Source organism: Macaca fascicularis, chromosome 13 (assembly GCF_037993035.2).
Source record: "Macaca fascicularis isolate 582-1 chromosome 13, T2T-MFA8v1.1".
Lineage (NCBI taxonomy): Eukaryota > Metazoa > Chordata > Mammalia > Primates > Cercopithecidae > Macaca > Macaca fascicularis.
The window spans coordinates 60,835,059-60,848,922 of NC_088387.1; the positions used below are offsets into that span (position 1 = coordinate 60,835,059).

The following is a 13,864-nucleotide window of genomic DNA, read 5'->3' on the forward strand; positions in this document are numbered from 1 at the left end:
TTTTGTCATTAACATTTATTTCGATTAAAGAAATGTGAATCCAGGATTAATGTAAGGTGAAATATTGAAGTATCTGGCAAAAGAAATGCTATTAAGAGTTTAAGTAAAATGTTTGTGGTACCTGTGCTATGTATAACAGACAAACATTAACAAAATAAAAAACACATTCATTTTTTTTTTTTAATTGAAATGGAGTCTCACTCTGTCACCCAGGCTAGGAGAGCAGCGGCATGATCTCGGCTCACTGCAACCTCTGCCGCCCGGGTTCAAACAATTCTTGTGCCTCAGCCTCCTGAGTAGCTGGGACTATAGGTGTGTGCCACCACGCCCTGCTAATCTTTTTGTATTTTTAGTAGAGATGGGGTTTCGCCATGTTGGCCAGGCTGGTCTCAAAGTCCTGACCTCAGGTGATCCGCCCGCCTCGGCCTCCCAAAGTGCTGGGATTACTGGCATGAGCCACTGCACCTGGCCAAAAGCATTCTGAAGAGAATCAAATTCTGATAAATTCTGGTTTGTAAAATCAATTCAGTGGTACAGTCCCCTCAGGGGAGAAGCAGTTTGCCTTTTTACCATCAGTTAAAAATTGAAAGAGCATATGTATTTTTTCCTTATCTAGTGACCATTACAGCACTGTTTACATGTACAAACCCAAATCCTTTTAACAGAAAACACAGTAAGCTACAAAAAAACTCTGGTGTTTAACAGAGTACTTACATATAATATGTACTACAAGACATTTTCTTTAGAAAATAAAAGTCTATTTCCACAGTATCAAACAATCGAAACAAATATAAACTGGAACAAAATTTCCAAGCAGCAGTTCAAAAACCTTGGCAAAGCCAAGATTATCAAATAACATCTAGCTTCATTTATCAACTAAAAGACTCACTAAAAAGAATGATTTCTGTACGTGTAAACTGAGTGTAACACTTCAACATTTCAATGGAAATTGCTCTTTTGTCACACATTAAAGTCTGTTCTCTGAATAATTTGAAGAAATGTCAATTATAAGGCAAATTAAGACTTAAAAAAATAGAAACAGTGCATCTTAAAGTTTTTCAGAGACCTACATATAATTTACAAACACATCATTTATTATATGATTATAGTTTGGAACAAATTTTCCCTGAGCACTCTTTCTGCCTGGTTAGAAAAATTTAAACATGATTTATAAAATAGAATTTTATTTTGATTTTTCTTGAATATATGCAATTTTTCACCCATCTATTGTATTTGGAAAATTTTAGACATCTCGAACTAGCAAGTATAACTGTTTTAAGTAGTTATTTGAATGGTTATAGAAATATGGTTGGGTTTTAGAGCCCTGAGAACTGTATAGTGGGTGTCTCATACAACAGAAATGATTTACTATCCTAAAACTATCAATGGTTATTTTACCAAATTCAGAATGTCACTAGTTTCACAGAGGACAGAGGTAATAATCAGTAATTCCAGCTCAGATGATCAATAGAAAAGCATTAAAAACTGAAAGAAAAAAAAAGTTGGATTAACATTGTACTTTCCATGATATAATGCTGAAAAAAATTAACCCTTCTGCCCAACACAGCACTGAAATACCTTACCCTGAAACTTTATCTAATGCAGTCTTGAGACCTGTCACTCCTTAACATTCATGCAGACTTAAAATTAGCATCATTGGGAATTTCATCACACAAACTGCAGTTCTCAATGCTATCTCAAGATTTACAGCTCCAAAGACATACTACAATCAGCACACATGCATGGTAACACTACCAGTTGTGTTCCCCTAACTTTTAAGGTCTTAAAAAAACTTAGCTACCTGACAGTTTAGGCCTCTTCTTTTTCAAATAAATAAAGGAAAACACTGGGCATCTCAACTATGCAGATTTGTAAATAATTGCTCTCTACATAGCCTAGAATCATACTAAAAGAAAATCAGATTTTAAAAGTTTCGTATTTACAATTAGATTTTCATAAAACCTAACTATATGTTTCTTTTAGCATTATGATTTATGTGTATTAAAATAATAATAACATAAAACAGTTGGAAGTCATTGTTCTGAAGATCTTCAAGAAGTGAGCAATTTCAGATGTCCAGGAGTGTGCCTTCTCTCTTTTTACTTATATTTTAAGGTGCTTTATGCAGGACGCCCTTGACCAAAACGACTTTTAGACCTAGATTTTTTAAACAGAAAAGGAGGTCAGAGTTGCTTCTAAAACAATAGGAAGTTGGTGCTCCTTTAGATTATGCTGACTTGGCAACATCAAGGTTTAATAAATCTTCTTGCAGCTCTGTAATCCACTTTCTAAAACTCTTAAAGGAAGATGTATTTTTGGAATTCAGATTTGTTCTTTCTCAGAGATAATATGTTATGTACGTTGTATATAATGGATCTGGAGCAGTGCCCCATAATCAAATGTAAGTGGGATGAATAAAAAATATAAATGGTATCACAGCAGCTCAGTGCAAGTTTGAATTGCTACAAATGTATGAAAACAACTTTTAGCTTTTTGAACTTTCTGCATTTCAGAATTATAGATAAGGAATTAGAATCTGTAATATTAATGTTCAAATGTTCATCTCTAACAGAAAACTTGTGATGTAAAATGACACAAGACCCACCAGTTAGATTTTATTACGAGAAATAAAATATAAAGCAAGGAATGGTAAAGATTACAGTGATTTATACAAAGTATTAATATGTGATCTACAAACAGTACAAAAATTCTGCTACTTCACAGAGGCACTATAGTTTACATTTTTGTCAGGAGTTGGTTCAGAATGAAGCTAGTCCAACAAGCAGAAAACTTTAAAAATTCCACAAAGCTATACTTTCATTAGATTTTATCTTTTAAGTTAAAATCTGATTCTAATTAGTGCCTTGATAATATAATCACTGAAACAAAACATAAAACCAAACTCAAATTATACGTTTCTAGTGTTCATATGATTTATCTTAAAAAAAAAATTCACTTCAAAGCCAGTGACACTCCAGTTTAGTTTATGCTGATTTACCTTGTGTTTTTCTCCGAGCTGCTTTGGCGTGCACTGACTGGCACCGAGGCCTTGATTTGTGCTTCCAACCTGGAATAAATACCTCCCGCAAACTGCAGAATAAAGAAGCAACACTGTTATCTTCACAGAATCAATAGAAGCTCTGCTTTATTAAAATGGGATTACTTTTTAATTTAGAAGTAATTCTATTTTGATTTTTTAAATCCAGTCTTTTTGAGGTTCAATTTACATAAAGAAAAATGTACCATTTTAGTGTACAGGTGTGGGTTTTGACAAATGCATACAGTTTTATAACTACTGTCATAATGAAGACATAGAAAATAGTCCTATCACCCCAAAGAAAATTCCCTTGTTCCCCTGTCAAGTCAATCTACCTACCACTACCAATTTCTGGCAACCATTTGTCTGTTTTCTATCCTTATAGTTTTGTATTTTCCAGAACATTATATAAGTAGAATCATATAGCATGCAGCCATTTGAACCCAGCTTCTTTCACGTATAGGAGATTCATCCATATTGATGTGTACATCAGAAATTTGTTCCTTTTTTTTTGGAGACAGCATCTCACTCTGTCAGCCAGGCTGGAGTGCAGTGGTGCGATCAAGGTTTACTGCAGCCCTGACCTCCTGGGTGATCCTCCTACCTCAGCCACCAGAGGAGCTGGGACCACAGGTGTGCACCACCATGCCCAACTAATTTCTTATTTTTTGTAGAAACAGGGTCTCCCTATTTTGCCCAGGCTGGTCTTGAATTCCTGGGCTCAATGTTCTTTTTTTTTTTTTTGAGATGCAGTCTCACTCTGTTGTCCAAGTTAGAATGCAGTGCACGATCTTGGCTCACTGCAACCTCCGCCTCCCTGGTTCAAGTGATTCTCTTCCCTCAGCCTCCTGAGTAGCTGGGATTACAGGCCTGCGCTACCACACCCAGCTAATTTTTGTATTTTTAGTAGAGACGAGGTTTCACCATGTTGGCCAGGATGGTCTCAATCTCTTGACCTTGTGATCTGCCCACCTTGGCCTCCCAAACTGCTGGGATAACAGGTCTGAGTCACTGCACCCAGTCCAATGTTCTTTTTATATGCACAGTTTGTTTTCCCATTTGCCAGGTAAAGGACATCATTTATAGTATTTCTAGTTTTTAGCAATTATGAATAAAACTATTATAAAAATGTGTGAATTGACCATTCCTTTTTGCATTTCTACTAGCTATATATGAGAGTTCCAGTTGCTCCACATCCTCATCAGCACTTGGTATGGGATTTTTCCTTTGGAGACAGGGTCTCGTTCTGTTGCCCAGGCAGGAGTGTAGTGGCGTGCTCTTGGCTCATTGCAACTTCTGCCTCCCAGGCTCAAGTGATCCTCCTACTTCAGCCTCACAAGTAGCTGGGACTACAGGCATCCACCACCACACCCGGCTAATTTTTGTATTATTTTTTTGTAGAAATAGGGTTTCATCATGTTGCCCAGGCTGGTCTCAAACTCCTGGGTTCAAGTGATCCTTCTACCTTGGCCTCCCAAAGTGCTGGGATTACAGGTGTGAGCCACTGTATCTGGCCTCATTTAGGTTTTAATTTACATTTTCCTAAGGACTAATGATGTTGTATCTCAGCACATCTAATGATATATGCTTATTTGGCATGGAAATCCTTTTTTTCATAGTGTCTGTTTACTCTTTTGCCCATTTATTTTTATTAGGTTTTTAAATTTTATTATTGAGTTTTGAGAGTTCTTTATAGATTCTGGATCACACCCCTTATCAGGTGTTTTACACATATTTTCTCATAGTTTATGGCTTGTCTTTTCATTGTTTAAATAGTATCTTTTGAAAGGTAGAAATTTTAAATGCTGATGAAGTCCAATTTTTCATTTATGGATCATGCTTTTGGTATTGTAGGCCAAGAAATATTTTCCTAAGGTCACGAAGATTTTCTCCTATGTTTCCTTTTAGAAGTTTTATAGGGAAGTAAATTTTTAAATACAAGAATTAGGGCAAGAGTATGGTACTTACATAATACCAATACTGATGATAATACATAATTGTCATGACTAAAATGTAATTCTATCAAGAATATAGGTGTTTCTTGTCACCATTTTCAGCAAGATAACATCTTATTTTAGAGATGACATCTAAGCACCACATGCAGAGTTGATGAAAATTGGTACTTTCAGATAGTCGCCCTCAGGAGTTAGCATTTGGTCAACAATGCACAGTTAACCTACTCTTGGTGTGATGACACATTTTCAGCAATGATGTATTTTATTATATGTGTTATAGATGACCTGTGGACCATGGATAATAAGACATGGTGGGAAACCTTTACGTGAATAAGCAGGCTAACTGGTACAGAATATTAAAAAATACATAATTGTGGCCAGGCATGATGGCTCATGCCTGTAATCCCAGCACTTTAGGAGGCTGAGGTGGGTGGATCATGAGGTCAAAAGCTCAAGACCAGCCTGGCCAACATGGTGAGACCCCATCTCTACTAAAAATGAAAAAATTATCTGAGCATAGTGGTGCACGCCTGTAGTCCCAGCTACTTGGGAGGCTGAGGCAGGAGAATCACTTGAACCTGGGAGGTAGAGGTTGCAGTGAGCCCAGATGGTGCCACTGCAAGTCTAAGTGAGCGAGACTCCGTCTCAAACAAACAAACAAACAAACAAAAACACATATATTTGGCCAGGTGCGGTGGCTCATGCCTGTAATCCCAGCACTTTGGGAGGCCAAAGCGGGTGGATCACCTGAGGTCAGGAGTTTGAGACCAGTCTGACCAACACGGTGAAACCCCATCTCTACTAAATACAAAAAAATCAGCTGGGCATGGTAGCGCATGCCTGTAACCCAGCTATTTGGGAGGTTGAGGCAGGAGAATCGCTTGAACCCGGGAGGCGAAGGTTGCAGTGAGCCAAGATTGCACCACTGCATTCCAGCCTGGGCAACAAGACTGAAACTCCATCTCAAAGGAAAAACAAAAACAAAAACACATAAATTACTCTTTTAAAATTCTGCCTAAAACATCTTTATAATCCTAAGCTGAAAATAAAAGTAGGAAGGTATATTTTACACAAGTCCAATATACTAGTACACAATTCTTACTTCTTTTGCTTCCTTTGACTTGACTCGGTCCAGATCCCCCAATCTCATTTTTATTAGGTGCCCTGTAATTTCAGACATTCGCCGCTGATCTGAAGGGAAAAAAACAGTAAACTTTACTTTTTGTAAGGATGATATATAACTTTTTATTTCTCAAAAAAGACTGTAATCACCAAGGGTTTATGAAAATATCTTTTGATACTATTTTACAGATACATACATCTATTTGTGAAGAATTTAAGTTAGCAAGTGGCAAATGACTCATTTGTGGATAATTGTGCTGCTTTTTAGATTACCATAAAACAGCCTAAAACATATTCAGTCACCTTTATGGTGAACGTAACGGGCAAAAGTCAATGTGAGTGATCTCAAAACCACAGATGCATAAAATAATACATTATTTGGTGGGGTTGTGTAGTAATGAAACTCTGGTTGTTGCCTAAGGGAATATGTAAATTTTGGGCCTTACTTTAGTTAGAACCTCTAGAGCTATTCCGCATACTTTATAAACTGAAAGACACACTAATCATTGCTATTTACATCCAATTTGTACATTACCCAAATAATAAAATTTACCATCTTCTCTCTGTGCATCCTGGTTGAATCTCAAGGATCTTGTGGCATCCCACTTATTCTTCTGCATACTCACACTATTGAAAAAATTGAACAAAAATCAGCATTGATGCTTCTTTAAGAGTGGATATCCGATTGGATTAAGGAGCAATACTCACACGAAAGGAGACACATCTCTAGAAGCTGACTAAAAAAAAGTAGACAACATTAAGGCCCAATTAGAACATGTTTACTGATTAGCGCTATAGTTAGTAATAAAAAGAGTTCACTCTTATTGAGTGTGAAGACACTGTACCAAGAGCATTACAAGTGCTATTTCATTTAAACCTTGCACCAACCACATGAGACAGGCACTGTTAATATCTTCATAATAAAAGAGGTTCAGGGAAGTTAAGAAACTTCTCCAAAGAGATAAAGACCTATAATTTGAATCCAGCTTCATTTGTTAACCTTGGAATCCCAGCTTATGCAATTTCTTTTTTTTGGAGACAGGGTCTCACTCTGTTGCCCAGGCTGGAGTGCAGTGGCATGATTATAGCTCACTGCAGCCTCGACTTCCTGGTCTCAAGTGATCCTCTCCCTCAGCCTCCTGAGTAGTTGGGACTACAGGTATGTGCCACCATGCTTCGCTAATTTTTGTATTTTTTTTTTGTAGAAATGGGGTTTTGCCCAGGCTGGTCTCAAACTTTTGGGCTCAAGCAATCCACCTACCTTGACCTCCCAAAGTGCTAGAATTACAGGCATGAGCCATCATGCCCAGCCAGCTGATACAATTTTTTTAGAATTAACCCACTCATATGCCTGTGACACTTAACACAAAGATGAATGTACAATGTGTCCAATGTAACTCTGTGGATCTTAACCCAGCCTTAACCTATCACACATTTTTGAAATGCACAGTTTTTCTTTTAGCCAATTGTGGTTATTACTATTCTCTTATTCCCGTCTGGCTTTTTTACCCCTTCCTTCAAAGGCATGGAGAAATAAGAATTATTTTTAAATGTCATAAAATATAATTTATTTTTAATTTAACAGCCTATTTTTAATTTTTTGAATAAGTAATATTGGTTTAAACTTCAAAAGGTATAAATAGCACATACAATAAAAGACTCTCACTTCTGTCCCTTATACATTCAGTTCCCTTCCTAAGAGGCAACCAATTTTATCAAGTTCTTATGTAGCCTTCCAGAGACATTTTATGCATATACAAGGAAGTTCATTTATATTTTCCCCCCATCTACTTTACACAAATGGTAGCATACTATACCACTATACATTTCTGCACCTTCCTTTTCTCATTTGTCAATATATCTTAGAGATCTTTAATCTCAGTCTATAAAAAACTTCATTTTTACACTGCTAGCATTCCATGTGTCTTCATTACTCTTAACTTTTTATTTTTTGCTGGCTATAGTCACTTGTTTATTTTTCCACATGAACTTTAAAATAACAACAGATAATTCAGAATTACCTTCTCCAATGCCTTTTCTTTCCTCTGAGCACAGGGTGAAGATACCTGCTTTTTTGGTTGTCTAGTGAACTTCTTTGGCTTCTCCTTTTTCCCTGATAATGAGAGGTCAATGTTATAAGCTTAGGCCCCATATACCTTTCCAGTCTACTTGTTACTTCTAAACAATAAGACCATTAAGAAAAACATTGTTTTAAGAAAACTAACAAATTAACTTCTGGGTAAAAAGCAAATACACCATGAAGCAAAGCTGAAATTGCTTTACAGCAGTTCATTTTCATTTTCTTTTTTTTTTTTTTTTGAGACAGAATCTTGCTCTGTCACTCATGCTGGAGCACAGTGGCATGATCTCGGCTCACTGCAATCTCCGCTTTGCAGGTTTAAGCGATTCTCATGCCTTGGCCTCCCAAGTAGCTGTAAGAAAAAAGTATTGAAATCTCTAGCTATAAGTGGTAATCTGTGTATTTTTCCTTACAGATTTGTCAGTTTTTGCTTTGTATATTTTAGGGCTTTATAATTAGGCACATTTACATTTATACTAAAAGTACAAAAATTAGCCAAGTATGGTGGTGTGTGCCTGTAATCCCAGCTACTCGGGAGACTAAGGCACAAGAATCGCTTGACCCCAGGAGGTAGAAGTTGCAGTGAGCCGAGATTGTGCCATTTCAGCCTGGTGATAGAGTGAGATTCTGTCTCAAAAAAAAAAAAGACTATGAGTGACTTTATGCCAATAAATCTGACAAATTGGATAAAATTCCTTGAAAGACAGAAATTATCAAAACAAATTGAAGAGGCAATAGAAAACTTGAATAGCATCTATTAACTAATGAAATTGAATTCATAATTTAAAGCCTTCCTATAACAAAAGCTCCAGGCCCATATGGCTTCACTGCTGAATTTTATTATTCTTTTAAGGGAGAAACAACACAAGTCCTATACAAACTCTTCCAGAAAAGAGGGGTGATGTCACTCATTTTCTAATGTCATTATGACTCTAGTACACCAGAATACTGGTGTAACATGTGAAAAATCAATTAATGTACCTAATTGATACAATAAAGGAGAACATCTATATGATCTTCTCAATAGATGGAGAAAAAGCATTTGACAAAAGGCAACACCTATTCGCTATAAAAACTCAGCAAAAGAGAAACAGAAAGGAACTTTCTCAACTGAGAAAGGACATTTATGGGAAGCCGAAAACTAACATTACATACTTAATGGTTAAAGACTGGATGTTTTCCCCATAAGACAAGGTAAGGATGTCTGTCTCTTTTCACCACTTCTATTCAATATCAGGTCCTAACCAGCACAAAAGGCAAGACATGTAAATAAAAGGTATACAGGTTGGAATGAAATCTAATAAATGAAGAACAAATAACTGAATTTAGCAAGGTCATAGCACACAGTCAATATACAAACATCAATTGTATTTTGACCATCATTAGTATTACAATCAATAAGCAACCAGAAAAACAATTCCATTTATAATAGCATAAAAATAGGGAGGAATAAATTTAACAAAAGATGTTCAACACCTGTACACTGAAACTACAAACATTGTTGAGAGACATTAAAAAAGTCCTAAATAAATGGAGAGATATTCCATGTTCATGGATGGGAAAAACTGCCATTGGAAAAAAAAGGAATTCACCCCAAATTGGATATGGGTTCAACATAATCCCAACAAAAATCCCAAAAAGATATTTGTAGAAATATCCACACAGACTCTAAAATTTGTAGAAAATGCAAAGCACCTTGAAAGGCCAAAATAATTTAAAATTAAAGAACAATTTTGGAGGACTCCCACCACCAGGTTTCAAGACTCACTAAAATCTACAAAAATTAATAGTGTGGTATTGATATGCTGATGTAAAGAAAGACATAAGAATCAATGGAAGAAAACAGAGAGTTTGGAAATGTAAACAGTCAACTGATTTTTAACAGAGATGCCAAGGTATTCCAATATATTAGAAAAGAATAGTCTTTTCAATAAACGGTGCTGGAACAACCAGCTATGCCTATGGAAAAAAAGGAAGCTTGACCCTTAACTCATACAATAAACAAAAATTAACCTGAATGGGATCATAATCTTAAATAAAAAGCTAAAATCATACAACTTCTAGAAGAAAGCAGCAGAAAATCTTTGTGACTTTGGGGTAGGCAAATACTTCTTAGCTATTAAATAATGGAACATAAAAAGGAAAAACTAAAATATTAGAATTCACAAAATTTAAAAGTTAAGCTCTTCAAAAGTCATCATTAAGAAAATTAGGTCTGGTGCAGTGGCTCATGCCTGTAATCCTAGCACTTGGGAGGCCGAGACAGGCAGATCCTCTGAGGTCAGGAGTTCGAGACCAGCTTGGCCAACATGGCAAAACCCCATCTCTACTAAAAATACAAAAAGTAGTCCAGTGTGGTGGTGCACACCTGTAATCCCAGCTACTCAGGTGGCTGAGGCAGAAGAATCGCTGGAACCCAAGAGGCAGAGGTTGCAGTGAGAGATCGTACCTCTACACTCCAGTCTGGATGACAGAACAAGACTCTGTCTCAAAAAAAAAAAAAAAAAAAAAAAAAAAAATTAAAAGGCAAGGCATAGACTAGGGGAAATATTGAGAAACATATGACTGACAAAAAAGATTTAGATCTAAAGTATATATAAAGAAATCTTACAACTCAATAATAAGGCAAAGGATTCAATAAAAATGGGCCGAAGATTTAAACAAACACTTCATTAAAAAGATATATAAATGGTCGATAAAAACATTAAAAGATGCTTATTACTATCTACCCACTAGAATGGCCAAAATTAAAAAGACCAGTAATACCAAATATTAATGTGAATGTGCAGCAACTAGAACTCTCAGACACTGCTGGTGGGAACGCACAGTGGTGGGAATGCTCCACTGCTCGTGGAGATGCAAAACGGTCACTTTGCAAAACAATTTGGCAGTTTCTTATAAAGCGAAACATACACTTACCATATGATCTAGTAATTTTACTCCTAAGTACCTACCCAAGAAAAATGAAAACACATGTCCATACAGACTTGTATGCAAATGTTCATAGCAGCATTATTCACAACAGCCAACAAGAGGGAACAACCCATATGTCCATGAAATTGCGAATGGATAAACAAAGTATGGTATATCCATATAATGGAATATTACTCTGCAATAAAACTGACTAAACTACTGACACATGCAATAACATGGATGAATCTCAAAAACTTCATACTAAGCGAAAGAAGCCAGAGACAAAAAATTACTCATGATTCCATTCATATGAAACTTAAAAAGGTAAATTATTTTGACAAAACAGATTCATGGTTGCCTAAGGGCAGAACTGAAGAAAGGGAACTGAGTACAAAGGGGGATGAAGGAACTTTTTGAAATGATGTTCTAGATTTTTATTTTCGTGGTGGTTACACATCTGTGTGCCAAAACTCATCTACATGTACACTTAAAATGGGTGATTTTTGCAACATATAACTTATACCTCAAACTGTTGAAGAAAAAACCTAGTAGAACTTTCTCCTTTACTAATTAAAATTGACACAAAATTGCTAAAGAACCAGCTTTTTCATTGGAGGATTCAACATGTAAAGAAAAATTATGTAAAACTTGGAGAGAAGATAAAGGGAAGGCAGCATGTGTTTTCAATGTCATATTGGAGGGCTGTTTAACATGCCTACTCAAGAATCATTTAATTCTCTAAGAGAATGTACCACGTCTGACTACCATCTGCTGATGGCATCTGAAAGTTACACGTTAACTTTCAGGTTTTTGTGTCTAATAAAAATGCAAACGATTTCTAAAAAGATAACCTAAGAGTTATGGGTTCACTAAGTTGTATGACACTGATCAATTTTGTATCTAACTTACAATCTTCTTTTAAATTTTTTTTTTTCAGATGGAATTTCACTCCGGTTGCCCAGGCTGGAGTGCAATGGGATGGTCTCGGCTCACTGCAACCTCCCCTTCCTGGGTTCAAGTGATTCTCCTGCCTCAGCCTCCTGAGTAGCTGGGATTATAGGCACCTGCCACCACATCCAGCTAATTTTTGTTTTTTGTTTTTTGTTTTTTTTTTTTGAGAGAGACTCTTGCTGTGTCGCCCAGGCTGGAGTGCAATGGCATGATCTCGGCTCACTGCAACCTCCACCTTGCGGGTTCAAGCAATTCTCCCACCTTAACCTCCCCATTAGCTGGGATTACAGGCACCTGTCATTATGCTCAGCTAATTTTTGTATTTTTGTAGAGATGGGGTTTCACCATGTTGGAGAGGCTGGTCTTGAGCTCCTAACCTCAGGTGATCTGCCTGCCTCAGCCTTCCAAAGTGCTGAGATTACAGGCATGAGTCACCACACCCAGTCTAATTTTTGCATTTTTAGTAGCGATGGGGTTTCACCATGTTGGCCAGGCTGGTCTTGAACTCCTGACCTTAGGTGATCTGCCCGCCTCAGCCTCCCAAAGTGCTGGGATTACAGGTATGAGCCACCGTGCCCAGACCAACATTCTTTTTTCAAAAGTAGTATAATGGAATACTACACTGCAATAAAAAGGAATAAACAATATGAACGGATCTCAAAAACCTTATACTAAGTGAAAGAAGCCAGAGACAAAAGATTACTCACGATTCCACTCATATGAAATCCTAAAAGAGGTAAATTATTGTAACAAAATGGATTCATAATTGCCTATAAATACTTGAGTCTTCAAAGGCTCTTTGAACCAATTTTCCTTGCTGTTTCTTGGAACTAATGAGTTGAGAAATTTTGACACAAGTTAATTTTATAGTTGTATAATAATCATGCTTTCGGCCAGGCACAGTGGCTCATGCCTGTAATCCCAGCACTCTGGGAGGCCGAGGCGGGTGGATCATCTGAGGTCAGGAGTTCATGACCAGCCTGACCAACATTGTGAAACCCTGTCTCTATTAAAAATGCAAAAAAATTAGCCAGGTGTGGTGGCATGCGTCTGTAGTCCCAGCTACTCAGGAGACTGAGGCAGGAGAATTGCCTGAACCCAGGAAGTAGAGATTGCAGTGAGCCAAGATTGTGCCACTGTGACAGAGTGAGACTCCGTCTCAAAAGAAAGAAAAAAACACAAACAAAAAACAAAACATGCTTTCCACTAAAAAAATCATACATTTATGAATGTTATTTAATGGTTCATTTGAGTATCACTCCAAATCATGTCAGGTACACATCTCAGATCACATTTCATCTGACATGAGTCACACATTTAGTTGCACCTGAAGTGAAAACATGGAGAGTTCTTTCTCAGTGTACTGCCCTTTCTTTATAGCTTTGAGTATTCTGTGTTCATGCCCAGGTTAGGAAATCTTGATGGTGTCTCCTTTCTAATTTTTTTTTCCTATGTTGCAACCTACTATATATATAAAACTAATTCCCTGTCCCTTGCATTAAAGGCTTCAGAATGTAACCCCTTCATAAACAGTGAGATTTGATTTTTAACTTATAAACCAATACTTTGTTTTTTGGATACTTCTTCTTCATCTCCAACTTCATCTTCAGTGACCTCAGATCCAGTGGTATATTCTTCTTCTTCTGAAAACAGTGACTGTTGTTTCTAAGTTAAAAAAAAATCTATTATAATTGTAATATTATGATATTTTTAATGAATTCTTTCAAACACATTTACCTAAATTTCTTTTGAATGAATAAGGCAATCAAGAGCTGATAAAATAACCTCTGGCTAGCACAATATCCA

At 36.6% G+C, this 13,864-nt stretch overlaps 1 protein-coding gene across 15 annotated transcripts in view; it reads right to left on the reverse strand.

Moving 5' to 3' along the window:
- Positions 1 to 13,864, reverse strand: part of SANBR (SANT and BTB domain regulator of CSR) — a 57,922-nt gene continuing 44,058 nt past the window's right edge. For 11 of the 15 annotated variants that reach the window (XM_074011698.1, XM_074011697.1, XM_065527049.1 and 8 more), the window contains 7 exons: positions 13,624 to 13,723; positions 8,136 to 8,227; positions 6,823 to 6,851; positions 6,668 to 6,741; positions 6,095 to 6,183; positions 2,999 to 3,090; positions 1 to 2,157 (listed from right to left, as the gene is read on the reverse strand). In XM_074011698.1, coding sequence (XP_073867799.1) covers positions 2,121 to 2,157; positions 2,999 to 3,090; positions 6,095 to 6,183; positions 6,668 to 6,741; positions 6,823 to 6,851; positions 8,136 to 8,227; positions 13,624 to 13,723 — 513 coding nt within the window. In that variant the 3' untranslated portion in view covers positions 1 to 2,120. Of the gene's footprint in view, positions 2,158 to 2,998; positions 3,091 to 6,094; positions 6,184 to 6,667; positions 6,742 to 6,822; positions 6,852 to 8,135; positions 8,228 to 9,349; positions 9,435 to 13,623; positions 13,724 to 13,864 lie in introns of those variants that run through there. The other 4 variants (XM_074011699.1, XM_065527052.1, XR_012422346.1 and 1 more) reach the window with 3 other exon arrangements.